This window comes from Myxozyma melibiosi (assembly GCF_037950935.1).
Source record: "Myxozyma melibiosi strain Phaff 52-87 chromosome Unknown BZA70scaffold_6, whole genome shotgun sequence".
NCBI lineage: Eukaryota > Fungi > Ascomycota > Lipomycetes > Lipomycetales > Lipomycetaceae > Myxozyma > Myxozyma melibiosi.
In genome coordinates this window covers 654,428-678,408 of record NW_027042920.1, presented here as the reverse complement: position 1 = coordinate 678,408, position 23,981 = coordinate 654,428, and the positions used below count along the sequence as shown (strand labels likewise).

Sequence of the window (23,981 nt, the reverse complement as noted above, 5' to 3'; positions counted from 1 at the left end):
TCCGCAGACTTGATTTCTTCCTCCTCGCGACATCACTTCGACGCCTTCCTTTCCTCGCATCTCCCCTCTTCCTCTCCTCTCTTCCCTCCCTCTCTCTCTACTTCTTTCCTCCTTCTTGGCTGCGGGGTGGATCCTACTCCTGTGCCAATGGCAGACCCCCAGCCGTCTCTGGCTGCCCAGCAGAGCGCCTTCCCTGCCGCTCCTGGCCTCGTCGCCCCGCCACAGCAGCTGTCCTCATCCACAAACACCACCACCTCTACATCCTCCTCCTCCTCCTCTACCGCTGCTGCTGCCGCTGTTACCCCCGCCGCCCCTCCGCCCCCGACGCAGCAAAAAATCGTCCGCGTCCGCTCAGGATGCTGGACCTGCAAAGCCCGTCGCCGCAAGTGCGACGAAGCAAAACCCTTCTGCATGAACTGCATCAAAAACAACCGCGAGTGCGAGGGCTACGACCTCCGTCTCTCCTTCGACGTCGACGACTCCCGCCATATCGCTTCCGGCGTCCACTTTGATCTCAAAGGTCGTCCCGTCGTCGGCTTTCGCAGGAGACCCCGTCTGCGCGAGTCCCTCGCCGCAAGAACTCCCGTCGTCCCGCCCTCCACTCCTCTTCCAACCGGTGCTCCTATAGATATCGCCTTTCTCACGCCGTCTTTTGGTGACTACCCTCTACAGCAACAACAGCAACAACAACAACAACAACAACAACAACAACAACAACAGCAGCAGCAACAACTTCAAGCGCAGCAGCAACAACAACAACCACAACAACAACAGCAGCAGCAAGCGCCTCGCAAAGAGCTCAAGTTCGTCGTGCAGATTGGAATGGACAGTGCGAAGCGCTCTCGCAAAAAGAAAGCGGCTCCCGACACCGACAACTCTCCCAAAAAAATCAAATCCGAAGAATCTGCATCCACATCTTCATCCTCATCCGCCCCTGCGACCGCTTCCGCCTCTACGACAACAGCCGCTGCCCCTGCTCCTCCGCCCCAGCAGCATCCGGCTCCTGACTTGCTTGTTCCCGGCGCCGGAATCGCTCCTTCCGCCCTCTCATTCTCGACCTCGCCTGGTTCGTCTTCGTCATCAACCCCTCAATCCGAACCAACGGCTGAGGTGACCGTCAAATCCGAACCACAGCCGTCAGAGTATGCCTTCTCCAATTTCCAGTACGACCTCCTCCTGCCCACCGCTCCTCAGTTGTCGTCTCAGCGTCCGCCTGCGTTCCGCTCCAACTCGCAGTCGTACTCCGCCGCATCCAATGCCCAGGCCGTTCCACAGCAGGTCAGCGCGAGTAAGCTGCACCCTCCATCCGTCACAGCGCGTCCCCCTCCCGCAGCAACGTCGCCGAGGATGTCTCGCGAGCTTGGGATGTTTTGGAGTATCAAGCCTGAAGAACAAGAGATGCTGCAGTACTACTTCACAGACGTCGCACCCCTGCTCGATAATCTTCAAAACTCTCCTTTGGCTGGTCTCGCAATCACCTACTGCACGCACGAACTCGCTCTCTCCTGCTTCCTCTGCCTTGCCCACGTTCACCTTGCTACGCGACAAGGCTCGGAGGTCTACTACGCCAACGGTTTGGAATACCATTCGCGCACAATTAGATTCTTGGGCGAAGTTCTAAGCGCAGTCTCCTCCTCATCAAGCGCGACGACTCCAAACGAGGTATCTGCGGCTGCATCAGCCGCGGCGGCGATTGCAGGTGCAAGCAACAACAACAGCGGCAGCGATGGAAGTAACGGAAACAGTGCATCTGGTGCTCGTGGTTCGACATCCATGGAACCTTCGCAGTCGGCTTTGGGTTTTCCTAATATCCAGAATATCCGCAATCAAACAAATATGGGCCGCGGACTTGGTGTTGCGGTCTTGACTGTTATTTATTTCTTGATTACATTCGAAGTGAGTTTGTCTGTATCTGTTTATCAAAATCCGAGACTAACCGGCAATAGATTATGGATACTGGAAAGTCTGCTACCGTGCGGTCGCATCTGTCTGCGTTCTCATCGATTATCGAAGATCGTGAACTTGCAGCCGACGTCCTTTCAGCACCAAACGGCATGTTTCTGTTCCGCATATTTGCATGGTACGATATCCTTTCATCCGCCTGTTCAAAAGACTACCGAGCTCCGCATCTCTCCGGACCCTACTTCTTTCCCCTCTCGCCCGAAGATTCAGGTGTCGAAGGAATCATGGGCTGTCCGGACGAGATCATCCTCGCGATTTCAGACACCTGCCATCTCCGCCATCGGATGAAGTACGAGCCCGAGTCACTTTCGCTTGCCGAGATCCAGCAGCGCGCGTCTGAGATTGAGTCGCGGATTCGAAACTACTCTAGTCTGCGGAAATGGGACGGTCACGCGTCATACAACTATGTCCAGCATATAATCGGCTCGCAGTGCTGGGCGCAAGCGTCGACTATCTTCCTCCTCCGCTCGACGGGTATGGATCCCTCCGGACGCCGTATTGCGAAAAGTGTTGAAGAATTCGAGAAACTGCACGCGATCCTCGAACCAGGTTCAGAACCCGATATTCAAATGGTCTGGCCCATGTTTGTCGTTGGCTGCGAGCTAAAGACCTCAGAAGGTCGGGCAGCGGCCGTCAAGCGCATGGATACACTTTACAACCAGACGTACCGTGGCAGCTGGAGCATGACGAAGACCGTCTTGAACGAGGTATGGGCCACTAATCAATCTTGGGAAGAGGTCTTGTCGAGTAAAGCGTGGGAGAATGTTGATTATCTCGCGCTGTGATTGATGGTTTTCATACCTTGATTGTTATACTATATATTACAAAACGTTTCTCTCTTGTTTTCATTATGTATTACTGATACTTATTTTCTAATCTTTCATTCATTTTATTTTCTTTTATTTTTGATGTCTAATTATTCTTGGGACTGGTACATGGATTACAAAAGCACTTTCTTTCTTTCTTTCTCTCTCTCTTAATCCGTCTTGACATTTCTATTCTTTCTTTTTTTGGGCTTCATTTTTATTATCCATTCTTCATTATGCGGGTCTGGGCGTAATTAACGACTACGAATCTTGCATTTGCTAGACTTTATCTTCTAGCTTTCTATCATTCTACCTTTTTTGTACATTTTTCTATTCATATCCTCGTGCGTTTAAGCGTTTTTCATCCTCTTTTCTTTTCTTTTTTTCTTCTTTTCTCTTAAAAAATCGGATTATGGGATTTTATGTCTCTTTTGTCATTCTAGAATCTTTCTTTTATTATTTTCATTCGTATTATCACGTTTGTGTATCTAATAGTATTTAAATTAATTTTGACTATATTTTCAAACACCTATTTTGAGAGGAGAAAGGGCTGGAAGATGTGATGATTCGCAGCTGTATAGTGCGGAATTCGAAAAACACAGACTGGTTAGGGCACGGGTGTTTGGTTTATGCTGGTGAATTTTATCTGGAGTAAATCGTGTCTACTCAATAATCTCCACAGTTTGCAGACCATATTTGTGCCGCATTGTAGGTCCAAGTTAAAATAAATATCTGTAAATATATTCTTGAATTATTCCCTTGCCTTTATACTATAACGGAATAGCCAAGCTAAAAGCAGATGTTCAGCACCGAAGATATCATCCACTAGAAGTAAGGCGAGCTGAAGTATAGAGTTCAGTGCATAATTGCCAGCCTTCTCGACTTATCCCGTTCGTCGATCCTCTCAAGCCCAATAACGTTATATCGAGTCCATCCTGCTACAGGACTTGAGATTTATAATTTGGTTGATGAGAGGTAGCTGTTATTGCTCTATTTCGTCATATAACGCCTTCTGTTCTTGCGATTTTAGCTTGAGTTCTGTGATGTAGTCTTACTGATCGTTTCTATTGTCGTGATAACAGAGTGAATGAGAGATACCATTCACTCGCACGTCTGACTGATTACTGCTATACAATAAATGCAACTGATGCTGTGTATAGTAGGACCTCTTCAGCGCAGTAAACTGCTGATAGTACTCTACCATTTGCCTGCCTCACTGTGCTCCTGTTTCTCGCTGCCCTTCTGCATTCCTTCTCTGATAGCAACACCGTTAATAGCATTTGAGTTGCCGACAACCTATTTGAGGGGATGTAGAGTGACTTGGTATTCCGAATACGGAGCTTGTGTGAATTCGCCTCCAGCTTGAATGCCACTTGCAGAAGCGACTGTACTGTCTGACTAGGCTCGAGAGAACTGCTGTCAATTTGAATGACATAGCTGCAACATCTTCCATCTTCATACTTATATCGAGGATAATAAATTGCTGAACGCCAACTGAAATCTTATGAGAAAGCTGTTTGGAACACCAGAGCAATCAACACCAACGTCGTCAGCGAGAGCACCCACGAGCGACGCACATCTAATCTCTGGAATCTCTTACTTTTGTCGGCAGAAAAGAAACCTCATACTCTCTTTCTTCCATCAGAAGCACGACCGACCGGGTTTATGGTCTTTTTAAAGCTAATAAGAGGACGATGTTGCCAAACACACCTGTTGTATAGCTGGCAAAGTGCAATCCAGACCGACCCGAAACAGATCTGCTGTCACGGGACTTTGCCTGCTCGCTCTGGGCCTGCGCTTTGCCTTTCACATGCGCTCGTTTATATGACGTAGCTTGTGCGAGTGTGATCGAAGGGTGGCAAATGGACGAAAACGGAAGGCTGTGTCTCACATCAGAGAGCAAAGTGAGGGGTAAGCAGTCTGTGTCGGATATCTGCGCAGACTGCCGGCTTCTGGACTGTTGAGCGCATACGGGCTGTTGAGATCGATGGGAAACAGCATGAAAAACAGGACTTCTGGCAAGAAAAGAGATGAAACAGACAGTTAAAACTCAGGAGAATCTGACGTCTGTACCTGAGTCAACGATCTACGCGAACGTGGCTGTTCAACGCTTGTTCCTAGACAGGGGCCAAATCGGTGGTGCTCGTGGCGCTTTTGTGTTCGCGTAGCTCATTAGTTGCGCTACCAAGACATGCGCTAATTTACATCAATCTAAAGCTCTTGGAACGTGCTTTATTTCTCTCAAAAGACGCCGTATTGTCTGGATACCTGAGAAGAAGACAGTATGGCTTGAGGATGGCATCTTGCACGTCTGAGATGCTGCATCGACCTCGTCCCATGACGTATTGTACAGATAGCCGTCAGCTTATTCAGCTTGTGTAACATTACTACCTGATATGGAAATAGTTCGGGATGTTCTTTCCGATGACGTCCTACCTGCGTGTGACTTCTGTGCCGCTGCCTCCAGATTGGGAAATGAGTTAGTCTTTTTTGCTGTGACTCGCCCGAATGACGAAGGGAAGAGAAGTTTCGGGGGCAAATGGATCGCCCACTTGCCTGGCGGTCTGCCTGCCCGCATCAGAAGGGTTGATGGAGCCCTGGCCCGGACGTCTATAAAAAGCCCCCCTCCCGCCCTCTCCTCCTCCTCTCCTTCCCTCCTCTTCACACACTCTTCTCTCTTCTTCACAACTATAAGAAGCTTCTCTCTTCTAGGCGAAACATCTCTTCATCATGAACAGAATATCATCACATCCTGAATATTTCTATATTCCCTCCCGAGATGCTTCCCATTTTCATCATACTAGCGATGAGTTCCTTTCCACATTTTCCTTTCCGTTCCTGTAGCCACCGCGTTCCATTTCCCATCATTTTCCTCTGCATCTCAATTTGCAACGCCTGGAACTGCGTTATTCTTCATTTCTTCACGCGACGACTGAAATCGGTGGCTCCGGAAGGATATTCTGAGTATTTAGCGCTAACCACGACACTCATCAGCTGGACAAATCTCATTTCCGGCCGGATCCGAAACATGGGCTTCAATCTTCCTCTCTGAGGCGCATGTGACGCGGTGCTCCCCGGAGACGTCAGAGAGTAGCTTATACCCTCTGGGTAGCATTCTCATATGACGGCGATGCACCGGTCATGGCACGATTATGCCAAACCAGCAAATAATTCTTGGTTCTCCCCATGAGATGTTGCTGTGTTTGGCGTGCTAGCGTCTTTCGAGATGCCTTGCGTTTTCAGAGAAGATAGGGGAGCGAAGCCTGCTCTTGCGAGAGCACATGTCAAGCGGACTGGTGTCTGCGTGCAGATTCAGAAGACTGGTGAGTGCCGGTGGTGAAGGCTGCTAATTACTCATTGATAGACCGGCAATTTACCTAGAGCGAGCAATTACAGCAGCGATCAGTTCGTACCTCATGGTTTGTATGCGTTTAGTGGTTATGCTAACGATAGTCAGAGACATCACTCAGCAAATGTTCACTTTTCGAAGACTCCGAAGACTACACTTCCATTAGCACACTGCACAACAACGACAGACAACACAGCAGCACAGACGGCACAGCTCAGAACGCTTCACTATACAATCAACAGTTCGTGAATCATAGTCTCTGATTCTACCTAGAAACTTCGCTAATGCACTCTGTACCAGTCAACTTCACGCTGAAGACATCACTCCACATCAGATAACTGCCTGTGCTTGCTAGCTGTACCTGAACTATTCTGCTTCAACCATGGACTTTGCCGGTCTATAATTATAAGGGGACGATATGATTATAGTGAGAGGTTATAGGGGGACGATATGATTACAGTGAGGTTATAGGGGGACGATATGGCTATAGAGAGGAAGAATTGATTAATATTGATCTGTTTTGTATTCCACCAATATGTTTTGTACTATGAAATGATAAAGCACACACATATCCTATTATAATTTATAGTGACTGTAGTCTATAAGTATTAGTAGAGTGATGGTCTGACTCAATGGACGGGGGCTGTCTTTAGTTAGGGTATAGTGTATGGACAGGTCATTTACTTAGGGTTGCGGGTTGTCACGACTACTCCACATATCTCTACGCTTGCAACCACGCTTGCAACGACGCTCATTACTTTCTACGTTATTTGGAGCAATACAGCACGCTGCCCTCTTTTAAGCGCAACGGTCCTGGAGAGATTGCGAATTATGACATGCATTACTTCTGATCGTTCTGCGGATCATTCTGGACTCGGTCATACGGCAGCGAGAAAGCTAGCTTCTACAGTATCGTGGATCATGATCGATAATTGGGACAATAGTTTCTGTCCTCCCTGCTGTTTGGTCCTCTAGATGTGTTTTATCTGTGAAATTGCGTGTTATAGAGACAACTGTCCTTATTGAAGACCGGAATTTGAACTCACTAGCCTTTGAGGTTCATCAACCGGTGACAAGGCTTCCTACTTATTGGATTGGCGATACCTTACCGCTCACGAGGTCTTCATCGTCAACGTCGTTCACCGCAGGATATTTCGTGAAAGGCTATTTTAAACTGAGGACTTTGTTACGCTAATGATCAATCTACATCCTCAACATCCTAAAAGGGTATACAAGCGCCCAATATCACGAATGCACTCAACAATGGAAATGCGATGGACCAGCAATCGAAGCTCTATGCAATATTTTAAAAGAGGGTTGATGTATTTTGTCTCGATCTGTTTCTTTTTCTGATGAAGTTTCTCTGTCATGATTCATAGTTCGCTTCACAAGAATCTCTCGTGGTCGCCTCCGGGACGACGACGGCTCAGGCCCAGACCCAGATCGAACCGCCTCGTGACGGGAGTACCCAGCACCTGTTTATACTCCAGCCGTCTCGTGTCTCCCACATTAACCCTACCGGTCTGCTCTGCAATGAAAAGAAAGTCCTCCGTGCCACTCGAAAACCTCGGCGCTTCACAGGGATTTCAAAGGTCTGTCTGACTGCTCAGTCCAGAGAGGATGTACATTCAATGCATTTTCTGCCTGTAATAAAACAACTCCACTATCGAAATGATCTATGCAAAAAACTCTGCGCCGCCAGAGTTCGGGTTGTGGAAACTTAGAGACTGACGATATCTGTGATGCTGAAGCGGGCGTGGCGAAGTCTTGCAACGTCAGTTTGTGTACTCCCCTCACAGCTGCACATGAGCTGGTTAGTGGGCTATTTGAGAATGCACTTACTCTCTGTTATCCTGTATCTGAATGCAACATCATAATAATCTCTATTGGTGGAATTTGATTGAACAAGGTCTCCGATTATCCAGCCATTTCTACCTGACAGAGTGGTGTCTAGCAGGAAAGGAGCGATCCAGGCTGACCCCAAACAGATCTGCTGTCACGGGACTCTGCCTGCTCGCTCTAAACTTGTACTCTGTCTTTCACATGCGTTTGTTCATATGACGTAGCTTGTGCGAGTGTGATCAAAGGGTGGCAAATTGACGAAAACGGAAAGCTGTGTCTCACATCAGAAAGTAAAAATCAGTCTACGTCGGATATCTGCGCTGGCTGCAGGCTTCTGGGATGTTGAGCGCATACGAGCTGTCGAGATCGATGAGAATTGCGTGAAAATACAGGCCTTTTGGCAAGAAAAGAGATGAAAAAGACAGTTCAAACCTAAGGAAATCTGACGTCTGTTCCTGAGTCAAAATCTACGCGAACGTGGCTGTTCAACGCTTATATGAGGCAGGAACCAAATTGAGGGTAGTCGTGGCGCTTTGGCGTTCGTTAAACGCTCTAATTTCACTACCGAGACATGCGCTAATCTGTATCAATCTGAAGCTCGTGGAGCGTGCTTTATCTCTGTCGATAGAAACTGACATGTCTGTGCATGTTTGAAGAAGATATTCTGGCCTGAAGCTGGCGTTTTGCACGTCTAGGAAGCTGCATCGATCTCTTCCATGACGTATTGTACAGATATCCGTTCACTTACTCAGCTTGTGTAACACTACTTCCTGTTCTGGACATTGATCTCTCGGTTTTCCCGACGTCCGACTATCCGTCCTACCCATGTGCTGCATTATTTTCTTTCACATGAAAGACAGGTATCCGCGCTAGCCGGAGCCTCGGGAATTTTCGGGGTCAAACGGGGTGCCCACTTGCATGTGAAGGCCCCTCCCGGACGTCTATATAAGGCCCCCCTCCCGCCCTCTCCTCCTTCCCTCTTTTCCTCTCCTCCTCACACACTCTTCTCTCTTCAACAAGACCAAGAAACTCCTCTCCTCTCCTCTCCTCAGAAAAAGACATTTCTTTATCATGAGCAGATTCTCTCTATATCTTCCAAAGATGCTCCCCATATTTCACCACATGAGCGATGAGTCTCTTCCCACATTTTTCTATCCAGGCCGGTAGCCACCGTGACCCCATTTTTTGAATTTCTGCACTTCCCTGCAAATTACAACAAAAACGGTGGCACCGGCTGGAACATTCAAGACTTTAGCGCTAACCACGACACTCACCGCCTGAAAATCGCATTACCGACCGGTCCGGAAACATGGGCATAACCTCCATTCTCGCATGCTTCGTATTCCGCGGGCCCGCCAGAGAGACAAGGTAGCATACTCACAGAGAGAGAATAGCACATACCGCACCTGGTAGCATTTTCCTAGATGAAAATAGCATATACCTAGAATGGTGACAATCTCATAGAATGGTGCATCCCGCGGCGACGTCAGAGAGTAGCATATGCCTTTTTGGCAGCATTCTCATTTATTGGCGTCCGCCGAAGCATGCGAGGACAGCCTGAGGGCGAGCGGGCAAGCTAGCCGTGCGGAGCTGCATGCGAAAGGACCGGTGCCTGCTTGTCGATTCAGAAGATTTGGTGAGTGGGTGTGGTAGCGCTAATGATTCTTAATAGACCGGCAATTTACCTATAGCGGGCAAATTACATCAGCGATCAGTTCGTCCCGTCTGGTTTGTATTTGTTTAGTGGTTTGCTAATGATAAGCAGAGACGCTATTTGACAACGACGTTCACTATTCGACGACTACATCCCTCGATCAACAGACTGCACAGACTGCACGCATCACCACAACAACTTTCAGTTCGTACCTATCTACCTGTCAGTTGCCTTGAGCTTGGCTAACTCTCGAAATACCAGACAACTTCGCGCTGAAGACACCACTCGACATCAATACTGCCTGTGCTTACTACCTGTATCTGAGATACTGCTACCTGAGCTACTGCTATGCTACTCTACTTCAACCATGGACTTTGCCGGTCTATAACTATAAGGGGACGATATGATTATGATGAGATGACTATAGGGGGACGATATGATAACGATGAAATTGAACGATGGACATTGTATTATAACTATAAAAATCGTACTATAATGATCAACTTATGATTTTCAAGCATCAAATGTCACTAAAGTAGAACATTAGTAAGGCCATTCAGGATTAGGGTATGCTCACAACAAATGGATTTACTCTCCGAATAGTGAAGCCGCGCGCTTTCGCTACGCGTCACTGACGCGCCTTGATTTAATCCAACCGTCGCTCTCATCCACCATCTGGTGCTTACCACAAAAGACCTCCTACTCTCCATAGCTATAACAACCCCAGAGATTCAACTCGATAGACTTTGCTGGTTTGATATCAAAGAGATCGTTCGCAACAAATAACTACTTGCTGCGCCAGTTGATAGACAGTTCATGAGCCTTTATCGGCCCCGCGTCTGTCAATCCTCCTTCTTTGTTTCGCCGCTCTTTATACGCTCTCGCTTGGCCGACGTCTGTGACCGACAAGGTTGGCTAAAAGTATCGGCTTTCTCGACAACTACTTCCGTTTCCGGTCGCTTTTCGAGCAGCCTTGGAATCTACTACTCTGCATCGAGCAGTTATAGTCACACCATCCGATCCATACAAATGGCTCCTCAGACATCTAGGCAGCAGTCGCTAGGGTAATTAAAATTGCTTATATGATATAGCTTGCTTTTAGCTGCTATAACAATGAACTTTGATCTGGAAAAGACTAACGATGAATGTTTTTGTGGTAGTCGATTCTTTACGCGAGCTGACGGCTCAAAGATCCCCACAAAGAGACAGGCAACCCTTTTCTCTACTTCGGCTAAGCAGTCACAACCGAAGAAGCAAGACACGCCCAAAGAGGATGAGATTGAGACAGTTGCTGCTTCTGAAAGTACGGATGTTCCAGCATCTACCGATGGTGCCGAGCCCACGTCTGGCAAGATCGAAGACGGCGCAACTCCAGACAGCAAAAATGACGACGATCTGAATCGCATGTTTAGTCCCTCTCCGCCTACATCTCCCGCAGCAGAAGATACTCTCGAAATGAAATCAGAGGACAAGGTCGAACCCGAAGTCAAGCTTGAGGAAACCGGCAAAAAGCGACGTCGAAGTAAGAGTGCCAGTCGGAGTCCGTCGCCTGCGAAATTGCCTGAGAAGAAAGCAAAAGCAAAGAAGAGCCAAAAAAAGGTTAAGAAAGAAGAGGATGCTGAGGTGGTTGCGAAATCAAGCACATTAGATTCGTCTGACGATGAGATGGCGTTGAAAGCGGAAGACTCATATTCTGCACTCAGCGAGGACGAGGCAGCTGAAGAACTGTAAGTAGCTACTATTTCCCTATTGTCACGTTCGTCTATTGACCTAACTAACTTGTTGTCTGCAGTCCATTAATAAGCACTATCCGTAAGACCGAGTCATCTTGGCCGGCAGGCTCTCCTGTGCCTTACTCAGCCCTTTGCGCGACCTTTGAAAAGATCGAAGGCACCACCAAACGTCTCGAAATCATCTCCTATTGCTCGGCATTTCTTCTCGAAGTTCTCGAGCTCTCGCCGGATTCGCTTCTCACGATCGTCTACCTGTTCATCAACAAGCTCGGTCCTGATTTCGAAGGCGTCGAAATCGGTCTCGGAGAAGCAATCTTGTCGAAAGCCATTAGCGAGTGCACAGGTCGGTCGCTTGCCCAGATCAAGGCTGATTATCGCACCACTGGCGACCTTGGCACCGTCGCGCGCGACTCGCGAAACAATCAGCCGACAATGTTCAAGCCTAAACCTCTTACCGCGGAAGGCGTGTTCAAGAACCTGAAGGCGATTGCAAACGTGTCGGGTGTACAAAGCCAGGCAAAGAAAGTGGGGATTATCAACATGATGCTGGCAGCCTGTCAAGGCAACGAAGCAAAGTATCTTGTTCGCAGTTTAGAAGGCAAGCTCCGGATCAGTCTTGCAGAGAAAACAGTGCTCTCGGCACTTGCGCAGGCTGCAGTTACGTTTGAGTCTCGCAAAGCGGGCGATAAGAAACCAGATCCAGCTAAAGCTGTCAAAGCGGAAGAAATTCTGCGCGCGGTCTACAGCGAGATTCCTACCTATGATCTTATCATTCCGGCAATAATCAAAGACGGCATCATGAATCTCCGCTCAAGTTGTCAACTCACGCCTTGTGTGCCGCTGAAGCCGATGCTGGCCAAACCCACAAAGAGTATAACCGAGGTTCTCGATCGCTTCAGCGATCAGAAGTTTACATGCGAGTACAAATACGACGGCGAGCGTGCGCAGATCCATTTTATTTCCGAAAGCAACACCTCACGCGTCTATTCGCGCAATTCGGAGGACATGAGCGCAAAGTATCCCGACATTGTCTCTGCCATTCCGAAGTTTCTGGGGCAGGGCGAGCATCGGCCGTCGAGCTTTGTGCTGGATTGTGAAGCGGTTGCGTGGGATCGCGAGGAAAAGCGAATCCTCCCATTTCAGGTTCTTTCCACGCGTAAGAGGAAAGATGTACAAGAAGGCAGTATCAAAGTGCGCGTGTGCGTCTTCGCGTTCGACCTACTTTATTTAAACGGAAAGTCTCTTCTACAGACACCTCTGCACGAACGGCGCGAGCTGTTGCACTCACACTTTCGCGAAGTGGAAGGCGAGTTTGCGTACGCGAGATACGAGGACGGCTCGAGTGTCGACCAAATCCAAGAGTTCCTCGACCAGAGCGTGAAGGACAGTTGCGAGGGCTTGATGGTGAAGATGCTGGAAGGCGACGAGAGTGGGTATGAGCCGAGTAAACGCAGTCGCAACTGGCTTAAGCTCAAGAAGGATTACCTGACTGGCGTTGGCGACTCGCTTGATTTGGTAGTCATCGGGGCGTTTTATGGAAAAGGAAAGAGAACGAACTGGTACGGCGCGTATTTGCTGGCGTGTTACAATCCAGACACTCAGGGTATGTATTGCACCATCTTTCCAGCACTATCCTTCTCATCAGAAAGAAGTATACTAACATCCTAAACTGATCAGAATATGAAACGATTTGCAGGATCGGTACCGGGTTCTCCGAAGAAGTCCTCGAAAGCCTCTACCAAACTCTTTCCAAAACCGTCATCGACCAGCCGCGATCCTACTATTCCTACGCGCAATCCAACGCGACCGCTCCCGACGTCTGGTTCGAGCCCACAATGGTCTGGGAAGTTCTCGCCGCGGACCTGTCGCTCTCGCCGGTGTATAAAGCTGCCATCTCGGTGCTGGGTCGCGGAAAGGGTGTCTCGTTGAGGTTTCCTCGGTTCATCAGAATTAGGGACGATAAGGCGGTCGATGATGCTACGACTTCAGAACAGGTCTCGGAGTTTTATTTGGCGCAGGCTTCTGCTTCAGGAGGCAATCAAGGCGGGTTTAATGAGGAGTATTAAGATATCTTACTGTATTTAATAGTATACCTGATCAAATATGTCATCTTCTTTATACTCCACTCTACTCACAACCGTAAGTCGATTCACTGCAGTTTATTCCAGATTTTCCTGCTCTTCGCGCACATACGATGAAGTATATCATTATACCTTTGAGCAACCGTCCACGAGGCGGGAATTAGAATACCACCCGAAATCACTTTTAAGAATGCTCCCACAAACCGCAGATCGAAAGCTAAACTTCAACAAACAAGAAATAAGCAAAGAAATAACGTAAAATCCACGAAAGAATTCTGAGTTTTTTCACATACAAGTATATAAAGGACCACACAAAATTTTTACAATATGGAGGGTAACTTGGCCGAGTTGGTCTAAGGCGTTCGACTCAAGAATTTGATTTCTTATCACGATTAAAGCGTGGTTTCGAATCTCGAAAGGGGCGTGAGTTCGAATCTCACAGTTATCACCAATTTTTTTTTGAATCTCCTATGTTCTATCTATCATTTTTTTGTTTGATCTTGAGTTTGTTTCTGCTTTGGTTGCATTTATTTGATTGCTGCTTGAAAGAAGAGGCAGCGAAGCTTAAGATCGTAAAAGAGTGTATGTATAAAAGATATATGCAAGTTCAGGAGCCCCCATCCAACAACAACAAAACTAAAAAAAAACCAGCTGTACTTCATAGCGCGTACAAACAAACTACAAAAAGAACACAACAAAAGAATATGCATATTGCGACTCATTACAGTCATTTATTACTCGTCCTCAACTCCCCGCCTACACTCTGATATCAGTCACGCTTTCATCCTCCTCCTCGTCATCATCGCCGGCGAACCGGAACCCAGCAGGCTTGATCTCGACCACGTCGTCCCCGACGATCGACATATCCTCGCTTGGAATCATGATTTGGTCACTTCCTGAAACATCGGTGGCGACGTCGTCTTCGTCATCATCGTCATCGTCGTCGTCGTCGTCTTCCGTGAGACTGGGGTCGACGTCAAGAGCTTGGTCTTTATCCATGGTGTTGATCCAGTCGTCGAGTGGGACTTCAGTTGAGGCGACGTCGTCTACATCGGCTGAGTCGTCAGAGGCCGGTTTGTTGCGGTTGAGATTAGGTGTCGGGCGCGCGGATGCTGGCCACGCGGTAGTGCTAAGTGTCGAGGCGCCGTAACTGATATCATTGCCAAGCATGCGGCCCTCGCCTGGGAATCTTGACGAGATATCTTTCGTGTCATCGACGCCTGAAGCAGGCGCAGGCGGTGCCAAGGGTCCAACAAATTCAGTGTATGGAGGAGGGGATGGTAGCGAGCTCGAAGCCTCCTCGCCCGCTGATGACGACGGGGGCTTGCTTCTCGTCGAAGCGGACTTGGATGGCTTTGGTGCCAGGGGATCCTCGTCGCTGGAAAGGATCTGGTGCAGCTTTTCACCACCTAGAGTATTGGATGACCGCCGGCGGTAGAATAGAAGATATGCAGCCTCTGTGACTCCTGATTCCGGAGAAACCTCGCGCACGGAAGAGTCTGTAAATAACAAAGTTAAAATCAGTCCTTGAAAATATGCAAGATGAGTTTAAGAAACATACCATCGAAATAATACCACTTGTTATCAACAAAGTTCTTAACATTAGCGGTATAATGTCCGCCTCCAAGTCCACCAAAGTGATTATCGACAGCGATCAAGTCGTAGATCAGATGCTCGGGGTTCTGACTCTGCTCCGGGTCTCCCACTCGGTCTGATAAATCGAGGCCTTCGACAGGGAAGTCAATCTTGACATCAATCTTATCTCTCCGGGAAGTAGAGCTAAAGCGCTTCAAATGAACAGTGAAAATCTCAGGCACTTTCCAGATCTCAAACGTCTTGATGGCCTGCTGATGTTTCTTACAGCGAGGACAGTACCATAAATCGTCTTCTCCCAGCACCTCGGGCTTAGAAAAGAGATCGAGGCAGTCATCGAGAGTGATGTCCTGCGTTCGCTTCTGATTCCGCGTTTCACGGATCTGCTTCACATCGTCGCTCTCGAAAAGTGGCATTGTCTCCCAAGTTGCACGGCCGCGCATCGAGTCGCTGTCATCTGTTGCTCCAAAGCACGTCTCGTACGCATCCCGAGTCCAGTCGCACACAATGGTCTCGCCCATCGTTACATACGTAAATCCGCCTTTCTCGCCTTCGGATTCATTCCATTGGGTCGACGTCGCTTGCTGCTCTTCGCTGTTCTCGAAGAGGTCTTCCACAGTTGGCATAACTTCATCATCTTCGTCAAGTTCCGCGACTCGGGCTCCTGCTTCTGTATCGCTATCTTCCTTATCACTTGCATCCTGCATCTCGATGTCGGAAGACGAAGCACGAACAGACAGCCAGTTTTCATCGGCCTCTGTCTCACCTTCGAACTCGGCAGTCGGAGCTTCCAATCCCATGCTCGATTGGTTCGGATCCAGAGACTCAATACTTTGACCCAGCGGGACGACGTCCAAGCCGTCCAAGCCACTATCGTTCGTTGAGCTCTGAGCTTCAGCATCGTCCACCGCGGCGGGCGTGGCATCTTCAACGTCATCGATGATCATGGACTTGTACGGCTCCGGCTTGTAGTGTGCCCGATCATAGCGCTCTTTGATGTCAATCGTCGCCTCAACTGAAAACACAGTAGGGATAGTGTTCTTTGCGTAGTATCTGCGGTAGGTAGATCCGGCGGTCACTGCGACCTTGAACACACTAGGGCACTGCGGGCTGCCGACAGCATGAGGCATGGCTGCGTCGTTCCCATCCTCGGTGACGCCCCAGCTCTGCAATGTCTTGTTCGTTGACATGCATTTGTATTTGTCAATAATCTTGGAGTAAATGACATCATACGAGCTTGCCTCGGCAGGAGTCAGGGTGATTAAGAATGGATACCCAAACAGTTCCGAAGACGCATAGCGCACGTTGGGATCCTTTTCGATTCTGTTGACGACAGGGAAGATCATGACATCGGAGTAGTCGGGCTCTTGGGGAACTTGATCAAGCTCATAAACGACGCTATCATCGCTCTCGAGCTTCGCAGCCGCGATTTCATGATCATCAGGAATGCCGTACATTTTGTGACTGTAGATAGTTGCGAGGATCAGACGATTGGGATCGGTGCCAACGCGGGAGGCTATATACTGCTTGAACTCCTTCACGCTCGAGCCACTGTTCATTTCGACACCAACAGTCATAGGTAGACCTTTAGCAGGCACGTAAACGATGTTTCGGGAGAACGAGTTGTCGATCGGCAGCGGCAACGTCAGATCCATATACGGATCAAAAGTGATGCTGACTTTCTTGCACTCGGGACAAACGAGTGTCGATTTGTACATGCCTGCGAATAGATCCTGGATAACCGAGTCGTTTCTCATTCGGTGCAACTCCCAGCACTTGTGTGCGAGTTCAACCACAGCTTCTTTGCTTTCAACCTTGTCGTCAGGCAACTCTGGCTTTTCGGTGTACGGCTTTTTGAGAATCCGGTTCAGATCCTCATGTAATCCATCTAACAAGAACGCGACAAATTCCTGGGAATCATGTTGCCCGTATCCCGAAAACATGGGTCCATATCTGCCAATGACACCCTTCATTTCTCGAGGAGTAAATGAGTTCAGAGTTGGCTTGCTCTGAAAGATTTTATGAACGAGGTCTGAGTATGCCGTCGCAACCTTGCCGTCCATTCCGAGGGGGTTGGTTGGATTGAGCTCATCTTTATAGGCGTCGAGAAGAAAATACTTTGTGAGTTCTTCGACATGGGTCAAACACTGCAGGGCAGAATTCATGTAACATGTATTGCCGAGGTTAGCCAGGCCTGTCATGCCTTTCGGCCGCGAATCATCGTGTTGGTTGTTCACATTCCTCCGAGGCGGGACTCTAGGACCATGCGTGTTGTTTCGCATTGCGACGGTAGTAGTAGGTTTGCGATCGCTAACCCACTCTTTGTTGGCTAGCTGCTCGTCAACAACCAGAGCTAGATCCATACCTAAGCCCAGATCACCAAGCCGAGTGTTCATGTCGTCGCTCTCGATAAGCTCCTTGTCCGAAATAGCCTGGAATTTCTCAACATCCATCTTGAACTTTTTCAGAGGCTTTGTGTTTAGCTTCCAGATACGGAAGACGATATCTGATCGAATGTCCAGAGACTCTCTGGCAGCATCATATAGTTCCGAGAGTTTATTCGTTCTTGACATTGTAGCAGTGGCTACGGACGAGTCTGACGAAAAAGCTCCTGAACGGCCTGGCAGATGGTAGAGAGAGTAAACAGGCGGAAATAGCTCGACTTCGACGTTACTCCCTTCATCTGTCGTGTTCACTGCTGTGCGCTCGATCTCATACGTGGAATCGCCATGTCCATACCTGTTGAAAAGTTAGTAATCACGGTGCATGTTGGCATGTTAGAATAGAGAAAAAAACATACCATTCTGTAAGCATCGCCCAAGCAGTTGCTGGTATGATCTGGAATTCGGTGTCACGAATGAGCACGCCTTTTGCGTCAAAAAGATCAGAGTTATCCACTGATTCAATAGTGGCATCATCTGTGGCATTTACAAAAGAATTCCACCACTGATCGGACACGATGTACCACGACTCGCCCTCTTTGACGGTGACGTTACAGGCCTCCAGGACGGCCGCGATCTGTTCACGGACAGTCTCTGGTTTCGGCACCTTGTCCGGGCTTTCCTCTGGCGCCGTCTTTGGCGATTCGTCGTACCAATCTGCTGAATCGTCGAAATTTTGCTCTCGCTGATCGCCTTCCGTCATGCCTAGCCTGATAGGGACGGGTCGGGCGTACGAAGACTGTTGACCGTCGTCCAATAGATCATCCGAACTCGAAGGAGCGTCATCAAGAACACGCACGCGAGGAGATCCGCTTTGGCTCTCCAGATCCTCGCCGGACTCTGCCAGTGGTCGCTTGTTGTTTGTCGAAACCGAGATCGTTGAAGCCGAGACCGAGACTGAGGATGTAGTGGAAAGCTGCGAGGGTGATCCAGGTGTGGTTGCACTTCCACCAGAAGAGATAGAGCTACCGCCACCAGTTACGGGAGATACAAGGGGGGCGGAGGTCGTTACACGGGGAGGATCCGCGGTGGGAGACCCCTTTAGTGAGTCTGGGGAGAGCGATTCTGGGTGCATCGTCAAGTGGCCGGAAGTAACGCAGTAAATTTTCAGGCTCCTCCACTCTAGAAGGTGACGTCGTTAATGGGCGATTCCACAGGCCTTCAGAGCCTAGTAGATATCGTCACTATTCCTAAAAAGAGAAAGAAAGGAGGTTAAAAGAATACTGCGCAATACCCCAGAGTGCGCTCAGATAACGATGAGTGCGCTCATTAATCATACTCAACCCTCACTGAACGCACTCAATACCAGGGGGTCAGGAACAAAGGCCAGGCCGATGCCCATCCAAAAAGCCACGGATGACTTACCAGGACTTTTGTATTTCCCCGGATCAGTACAACTCGAGTCTGATGAAGACAGACTTTGAAGTTTCTGACTATTTTTGCTGCCTGCGCTGACGGTTGACTGATTCGCGAATCGATGGGACTCTGGAAAAGCGAGGAAAAAGCTTCGTTGAATTGATCGGCCACCAAACCCGCAAAGTCCGGCGCACCCTTATAATTGTGATTTCTCAACAGAGATAGTGACTACAGTCTACGCTTTCTATGTTGTGATTTTATTGTAACAGATATATGTTAATATCAATACGAACATTGTCTGATAGATGGGATCATGCTGCTTGCTCTTTCGAATTAATTATACGTAGAGGAGTTACTGTGATTTGCGCCTCGATACTACGGTTTGCTCAGTTCCTGTACGAAGAACAGAATATATGAACGTCTCGAACACGCATATCTGATCCTACGGTGAGGGCATCATTAAGTATTTAATAGCGGGTGTCTTGGCTTATATGTCGACTGGAGCTGATTTCGATTTGCGTCTTTCGCTTCGTCGTTGTTGTAGGGTTTCCGTCGACTCTCCACCGTCTTACAGCTTTGAGAGACGTAAAATTGTCCACATTCACCTCACCCTACGAAAAAGAGCTAGAGCACTGCTTCTTATTTGCAGATCGTCCTTCATATTGGCTGATTTTTAAATTTTTGATAAAATTGGTGTTGTGGCGCAATGGTGAGCGCATCGGATTTCGGTTCATAATCGAAATCAAATTTTCCGAAGGCTGCAGGTTCGAATCCTGTCAACATCGCCCTTTTTTTTGTTTTATTATTTTTTCTATTTTTTTTCTTTGATAGATGGTGCTTGAAGTGTTGCGGACTATAATAATTGAGCTACCAAGTAGCTTCTATAGAAAGAAGAAGGACAGTGGGGAGTGGAAAGTAGATAGATGGTAATCCGGAATGGCCGGAACCGTCGATCAGAGACAGGTGCAGGAGAAGCAGAGAGTGGATGCTTAGTCAGAGGCGAACATGCGAGAGAAGTGGAATAGAAGAAGAGAGTAGGGCTGGGATGACGTCAGGAAGATAGCGATAGCAGAACAGACAAGAGCTGCTGCTGCTGTTGATGGTGGTGGATATTTGTTATTGTTTATAGAATAATAACAGACTATTTGTATTTCTAACTATTATTCTACAATTACTCTCTCTATCCTTCCTCCTCTGATAACCACTCAGCCAATGTCCAGCGCTGCTCGAGCCTTTACTAACAGCAGAGGCTGCGGCGCAGAATGCGGTGTCTACGTTTAGCGTGGCCGGGCTCTCGTCCAATTTCGTGACAGCGAGCTATTATATCATCGCCTTCCACTTCCACTTCCACGCCCTCAGTCCTGCTCCTGCTCCCTCCCCGCAGCCTTCTTCCCCAACTCCGCCTTCTCTCAAGTCCTTCCTCCTCTTCTCTCCCGCCCGCGCTCTCTCCCCCTTCTCTCCGCCTCTGCTCAATGGCGACGGCCCCCTCTGCTGCGACACCGCCGACCCCACCGCGCAAGTCGCACGCCCGTCCGTCCTACTTCTCGCTCGCCTCCGTCTCTGTCTCCGCCCACTCCGCCTCCGCTGCCATCCAGACGCTCCCCAATTGCGCAAACGCGGCCCCCGGCGAATACTGCGATCCCTCGCCCGCCCCCGACCGACTGAGGTACGTCTCCACCCGCTCTTTTTCCGCCGCCCAAACTCTCTCTCCATCCACCCCTCTTCCTCCGTCGATAACTATGCAGCTAACGCCGTTCTCGTCCCCACAGGTCTCTGCTTGCGTCCGACCTCGCGGCTTCCACTAACGATTACTCCCCGCCTCTCGCCACTTCCTCCTCGCGACCCAATCCCCTCGCCGCTCTTCAGATGCCTGCCGGCTCGACCTCCCCACTTTCCGAGTCTCCCTCAACCTCTCCCACGTCCACTGCCACCCCGAACACCACCACCGCCGCTCGCCCTATCCCCGGCAGCTCGGCCGCCCAGCGCGACCTCTCAACCTCCTCAATCACTTCCGAGTCCTCTTCCGAGTCCTCGGCCAACGACGAGGAGGCTGTCGAGGACTACTGCAAGGGCGGCTACCACCCCGTTGCAATTGGCGAGACTTTCAAAAACGGTCGCTACACTATCGTCCGAAAGCTAGGCTGGGGCCACTTTTCGACCGTCTGGCTTGCTCGCGACTCCTTCACAAACTGCCACGTTGCTCTCAAAGTAGTCCGTTCCGCCGCTCATTACACAGAAACAGCACTCGACGAAATCAAGCTATTGGAGAAAATTGTCTCGGCCAATCCCAATCATCCTGGCCGTGCTCATGTTGTTTCTTTGCTAGACTCGTTCGAGCACGTCGGTCCCAATGGCACCCACGTTTGCATGGTCTTCGAGGTCCTTGGTGAGAACCTCCTGGGCCTCATTCGCCGCTTCCACCATCAAGGCGTACCCCTTCCTCTCGTCAAACAAATCACAAAGCAGGTCCTTCTTGGCCTCGACTATATGCATCGGGAATGCGGTATCATCCACACAGATTTGAAGCCCGAGAATGTCCTCATAGAAATCGGCGATGTTGAGGAGATTGTTCGGTTCGTCGAGCAAGAAGAAGCAAACAAGCGCAAAGAGCGCGAAGAAGAGCTGGCACGCCGCCGCCGGCACAAGAAGGCTGACGGTTCCAAGATCGACAGAATCGGCCGCCGGTCGCGAAGGCAGACACTAATCACAGGATCTCAGCCGCTGCCGTCGCCACTCGCTGTATCCTTTACCGGAAGCTCATACTTTGATAGTCTGGTCATGTCGCCGATCGTTCCCCGCACAACCAACAACTCGTCCACAAACGGAGGAAGCAGTGTGGCGGCATCTAGCGCCTCTTCGGTGACTGGCGGGGACACCGAAGCTGACCGGAAAGAGCGAGAAAAGTCGATGGAGATCGAAGATAAGATATCGACAATCTCAATATCGAAGAAAGAGTCTGGCAAGGGCCCATCGTCGTCCTTGTCGGGCGATAACTTGACTAATAGCGTCTCGACCCCCAAAATTGGCGATCTGATTTCAGTCAAGATTGCCGATCTAGGCAATGCTTGCTGGGTCTCACATCATTTCACCAACGATATCCAGACACGCCAATACCGTTCACCAGAGGTAATTCTTGGCTCTCGCTGGGGCGCGAGCGCAGATATATGGTCGATGGCGTGCATGATCTTTGAGTTGATCACCGGAGACTACCTCTTTGATCCTCAGAATGGAAGCAAGTATTCCAAGGACGATGACCACATCGCACAGATCATTGAGCTTCTAGGAAGGTTCCCCCGTCATCTTGCGATGGGTGGGAAATGGTCACTAGAGTTCTTCAACAGCAAGGGCCAGCTGCGGAACATCCACAAGCTGCGCGCGTGGGCCTTACCAGACGTTTTACATGATAAATACCATCACGACACGAATGATGCGAAAGAAATTGCGGATTTCATGCTCCCGATGTTGGAGCTGAACCCCGAAAAGCGAGCGGACGCCGGCGGCATGGCGAACCATAAGTGGCTCGAAGACGCAATGGGTCTCGAGAATGTCCATATTGATCGAGAGGTCGGAAGCACTGGTGTTGGTATCGAGGGATGGGCTAGTGAGGCCCGGCGGAGTTAATTCTGCTTACCACCATCAATTTTCTGATCTTTGAGAAAAATATACTATTGTCAGATACTTGCATCCCTTTCTTGGTTTTTAGGGGATACAATAGTGTCAAATCAAGCTACAGTTTGCCAGGGGTTTATTCTAGAGAGAGAGAGAGTATGAGGATGAAGTTATGAAGTGGGTGTTTTCTCAATTTTTGTTTTGTGTCATTAGAATCGAGCGCTGGTTTGTATTCTTTCACTTCCTTCTTTTACCTCTGTATGTTGCTTGCTTGCTTGCTTTTTTTGGACTTGGCATTTCAAGTAGTGCTTTTTTGGTTGTCCCTTCTTCGTTGTTGAATAGTGTAGTACGACTCGAAAGGCTTAGACATCTACCTCAATGTCCAAAGACCACATACTTTTTCTTCCTCATCTTATTTCTTCTACCTTTTTTTGTTTACTTTTATCTCACTTGTAATCATTTTTTTTGTGTTAATAGGGTTGTCAAGGAATTTCTTATTTCATTTTTATTCATCCATCTATCGATCTATTTAATCTCTTTGTGCAGATTGTGTGTTCATAGTTTACATTTGCTTGGAACATTCTAATATTGATTTGCTCTTCATCTATTTCGCCGCAGCATCATGGGTTTTGCTCGGTTCTTGTCTCGGTCGAACATAGGTATCCGTAAAGAACTAGTTGATGAGATAGCGAGCGCTGTTGTGGTTGAGTGGAGAACAGCGACGAAAGATCTCTTTCTTGAGATCCTCGGGAGGGCGTTTGATGACTGGCCTCTTCTGCCATGGACTTCGATCCCAGATAATGCTTGTCGATCTGTGGTAAGAATTTGAGCTGTCAGGTTTTAACCAACAGCCAAGTCAGATGCATGCATGCATTTAACTCCGACTTATAATCTTCACATCGAGAACTAAGCCAACCCGAGGCATATCAAACACCACCCTTCTCCATCATCTCCAAAACATACACCACAAACTCCTCCACCTCCGAATTACTCTCCACCCCTCCCGCCCTCAACTCGCGCAACTTCTTCAGCGCCACCGCGCGTCTTCCCTCGGCCGTGTGTTCGCCCGCGAACTGCGGATCGGTCAGGAATTGGTTGATGATCACGAGATGGTGTTGTAGCGATTTCGAGGCAAGCATGTGTTGTAGCGTGGGGTCGGAGAGAAGGGTTGAGAAGGTTTGGGTTCGTGGGTCGAGGGTGGAGGAGGAGGGGGAGGGGGCGACTGTGGTTGCCGGGGAAGAGGGGGCAGGTTTGTCGGGAGTCGCTGGCGTGGTCGGCTTCGTATCGTCTCGTTTCACGGCATCGTGTACATGCCTCTCATCCTTAAAACACTTTAACGAGCAGCTACAATCCACATACAAACGTAAGTCAACGCCATCTCACCCTCCAAAATATCAACATGGGGATAAAACAAACTATTTGATCAAACAGGTAGGACATTTATACTGCGCCTTTGCCTGTTGGCAAATCTGGCAGTCTCCAAGGTTCGCCAGCTTCGTTCGTAACTTATTCTTGCTCTGGTGGTGTTCTTTGCTTATGTGTCTGCTCTGGTGGT

At 49.0% G+C, this 23,981-nt stretch overlaps 8 protein-coding genes and 2 non-coding genes across 10 annotated transcripts; 8 read left to right on the top strand and 2 right to left on the bottom strand.

The window, feature by feature from the left end:
* The first annotated feature begins 22 nt into the window (after nt 1-22).
* Nucleotides 23-3,061, top strand: BZA70DRAFT_175986 (fungal-specific transcription factor domain-containing protein). Its single transcript, XM_064909898.1, has 2 exons — nt 23-1,896; nt 1,947-3,061. The coding sequence occupies exons 1-2, from the start codon at nt 148-150 to the stop codon at nt 2,745-2,747; spliced, it is 2,550 nt and encodes an 849-aa protein (XP_064768234.1). The 5' UTR covers nt 23-147; the 3' UTR covers nt 2,748-3,061.
* Nucleotides 3,062-3,523: 462 nt separating this feature from the next.
* BZA70DRAFT_279310 (uncharacterized protein) lies at nt 3,524-4,361 on the top strand. Its single transcript, XM_064912752.1, has one exon. The coding sequence runs from the start codon at nt 3,907-3,909 to the stop codon at nt 4,132-4,134; it is 228 nt and encodes a 75-aa protein (XP_064768233.1). The 5' UTR covers nt 3,524-3,906; the 3' UTR covers nt 4,135-4,361.
* Nucleotides 4,362-5,393: 1,032 nt separating this feature from the next.
* Nucleotides 5,394-6,153, top strand: BZA70DRAFT_279305 (uncharacterized protein). Its single transcript, XM_064912751.1, has one exon. It carries the CDS (start codon nt 5,548-5,550, stop codon nt 5,818-5,820), a length of 273 nt encoding a protein of 90 aa, XP_064768232.1. The 5' UTR covers nt 5,394-5,547; the 3' UTR covers nt 5,821-6,153.
* Nucleotides 6,154-10,726: 4,573 nt separating this feature from the next.
* BZA70DRAFT_299399 (uncharacterized protein) lies at nt 10,727-13,412 on the top strand (the record flags this gene model as incomplete). Its single annotated transcript, XM_064914658.1, has 3 exons — nt 10,727-11,340; nt 11,406-12,949; nt 13,024-13,412. The coding sequence occupies 3 exons, from the start codon at nt 10,727-10,729 to the stop codon at nt 13,410-13,412; spliced, it is 2,547 nt and encodes an 848-aa protein (XP_064768231.1).
* Nucleotides 13,413-13,760: 348 nt separating this feature from the next.
* On the top strand, nt 13,761-13,875 carry BZA70DRAFT_t48. Its single transcript has one exon. It is a non-coding gene; the product is annotated as a tRNA-Leu (tRNA).
* Nucleotides 13,876-14,183: 308 nt separating this feature from the next.
* BZA70DRAFT_267727 (uncharacterized protein) lies at nt 14,184-18,536 on the bottom strand (the record flags this gene model as incomplete). The annotated part of the gene is made up of 3 exons (XM_064911121.1): nt 14,184-14,926; nt 14,989-17,759; nt 17,821-18,536. The coding sequence occupies 3 exons, from the start codon at nt 18,534-18,536 to the stop codon at nt 14,184-14,186; spliced, it is 4,230 nt and encodes a 1,409-aa protein (XP_064768230.1).
* Nucleotides 18,537-19,509: 973 nt separating this feature from the next.
* On the top strand, nt 19,510-19,602 carry BZA70DRAFT_t49. The gene has a single exon. It is a non-coding gene; the product is annotated as a tRNA-Arg (tRNA).
* Nucleotides 19,603-20,105: 503 nt separating this feature from the next.
* Nucleotides 20,106-22,518, top strand: BZA70DRAFT_175658 (serine protein kinase Sky1). The gene is made up of 2 exons (XM_064909896.1): nt 20,106-20,483; nt 20,587-22,518. Exons 1-2 carry the CDS (start codon nt 20,290-20,292, stop codon nt 22,436-22,438), a joined length of 2,046 nt encoding a protein of 681 aa, XP_064768229.1. The 5' UTR covers nt 20,106-20,289; the 3' UTR covers nt 22,439-22,518.
* BZA70DRAFT_175698 (uncharacterized protein) lies at nt 22,519-23,182 on the top strand. The gene has a single exon (XM_064909897.1). The coding sequence runs from the start codon at nt 22,599-22,601 to the stop codon at nt 23,010-23,012; it is 414 nt and encodes a 137-aa protein (XP_064768228.1). The 5' UTR covers nt 22,519-22,598; the 3' UTR covers nt 23,013-23,182.
* BZA70DRAFT_304827 (uncharacterized protein) lies at nt 23,030-23,827 on the bottom strand (the record flags this gene model as incomplete). The annotated part of the gene is made up of 2 exons (XM_064914782.1): nt 23,030-23,757; nt 23,810-23,827. 2 exons carry the CDS (start codon nt 23,825-23,827, stop codon nt 23,353-23,355), a joined length of 423 nt encoding a protein of 140 aa, XP_064768227.1. The 3' UTR covers nt 23,030-23,352.
* Nucleotides 23,828-23,981: the final 154 nt, after the last annotated feature.

What these genes read in the sequence shown, in the direction of transcription:
- BZA70DRAFT_175658 (XM_064909896.1), top strand. Translation starts at nt 20,290, where the DNA reads ATGGCGACGGCCCCCTCTGCTGCGACACCGCCGACCCCACCGCGCAAG. An exon ending in CCCGCCCCCGACCGACTGAG is followed by an intron (nt 20,484 to 20,586) that starts GTACGTCTCCAC and finishes TCGTCCCCACAG; the next exon opens with GTCTCTGCTTGCGTCCGACC.
- BZA70DRAFT_175698 (XM_064909897.1), top strand. Translation starts at nt 22,599, where the DNA reads ATGAAGTGGGTGTTTTCTCAATTTTTGTTTTGTGTCATTAGAATCGAG.
- BZA70DRAFT_279310 (XM_064912752.1), top strand. Translation starts at nt 3,907, where the DNA reads ATGCAACTGATGCTGTGTATAGTAGGACCTCTTCAGCGCAGTAAACTG.
- BZA70DRAFT_279305 (XM_064912751.1), top strand. Translation starts at nt 5,548, where the DNA reads ATGCTTCCCATTTTCATCATACTAGCGATGAGTTCCTTTCCACATTTT.
- BZA70DRAFT_175986 (XM_064909898.1), top strand. Translation starts at nt 148, where the DNA reads ATGGCAGACCCCCAGCCGTCTCTGGCTGCCCAGCAGAGCGCCTTCCCT. An exon ending in ATTTCTTGATTACATTCGAA is followed by an intron (nt 1,897 to 1,946) that starts GTGAGTTTGTCT and finishes AACCGGCAATAG; the next exon opens with ATTATGGATACTGGAAAGTC.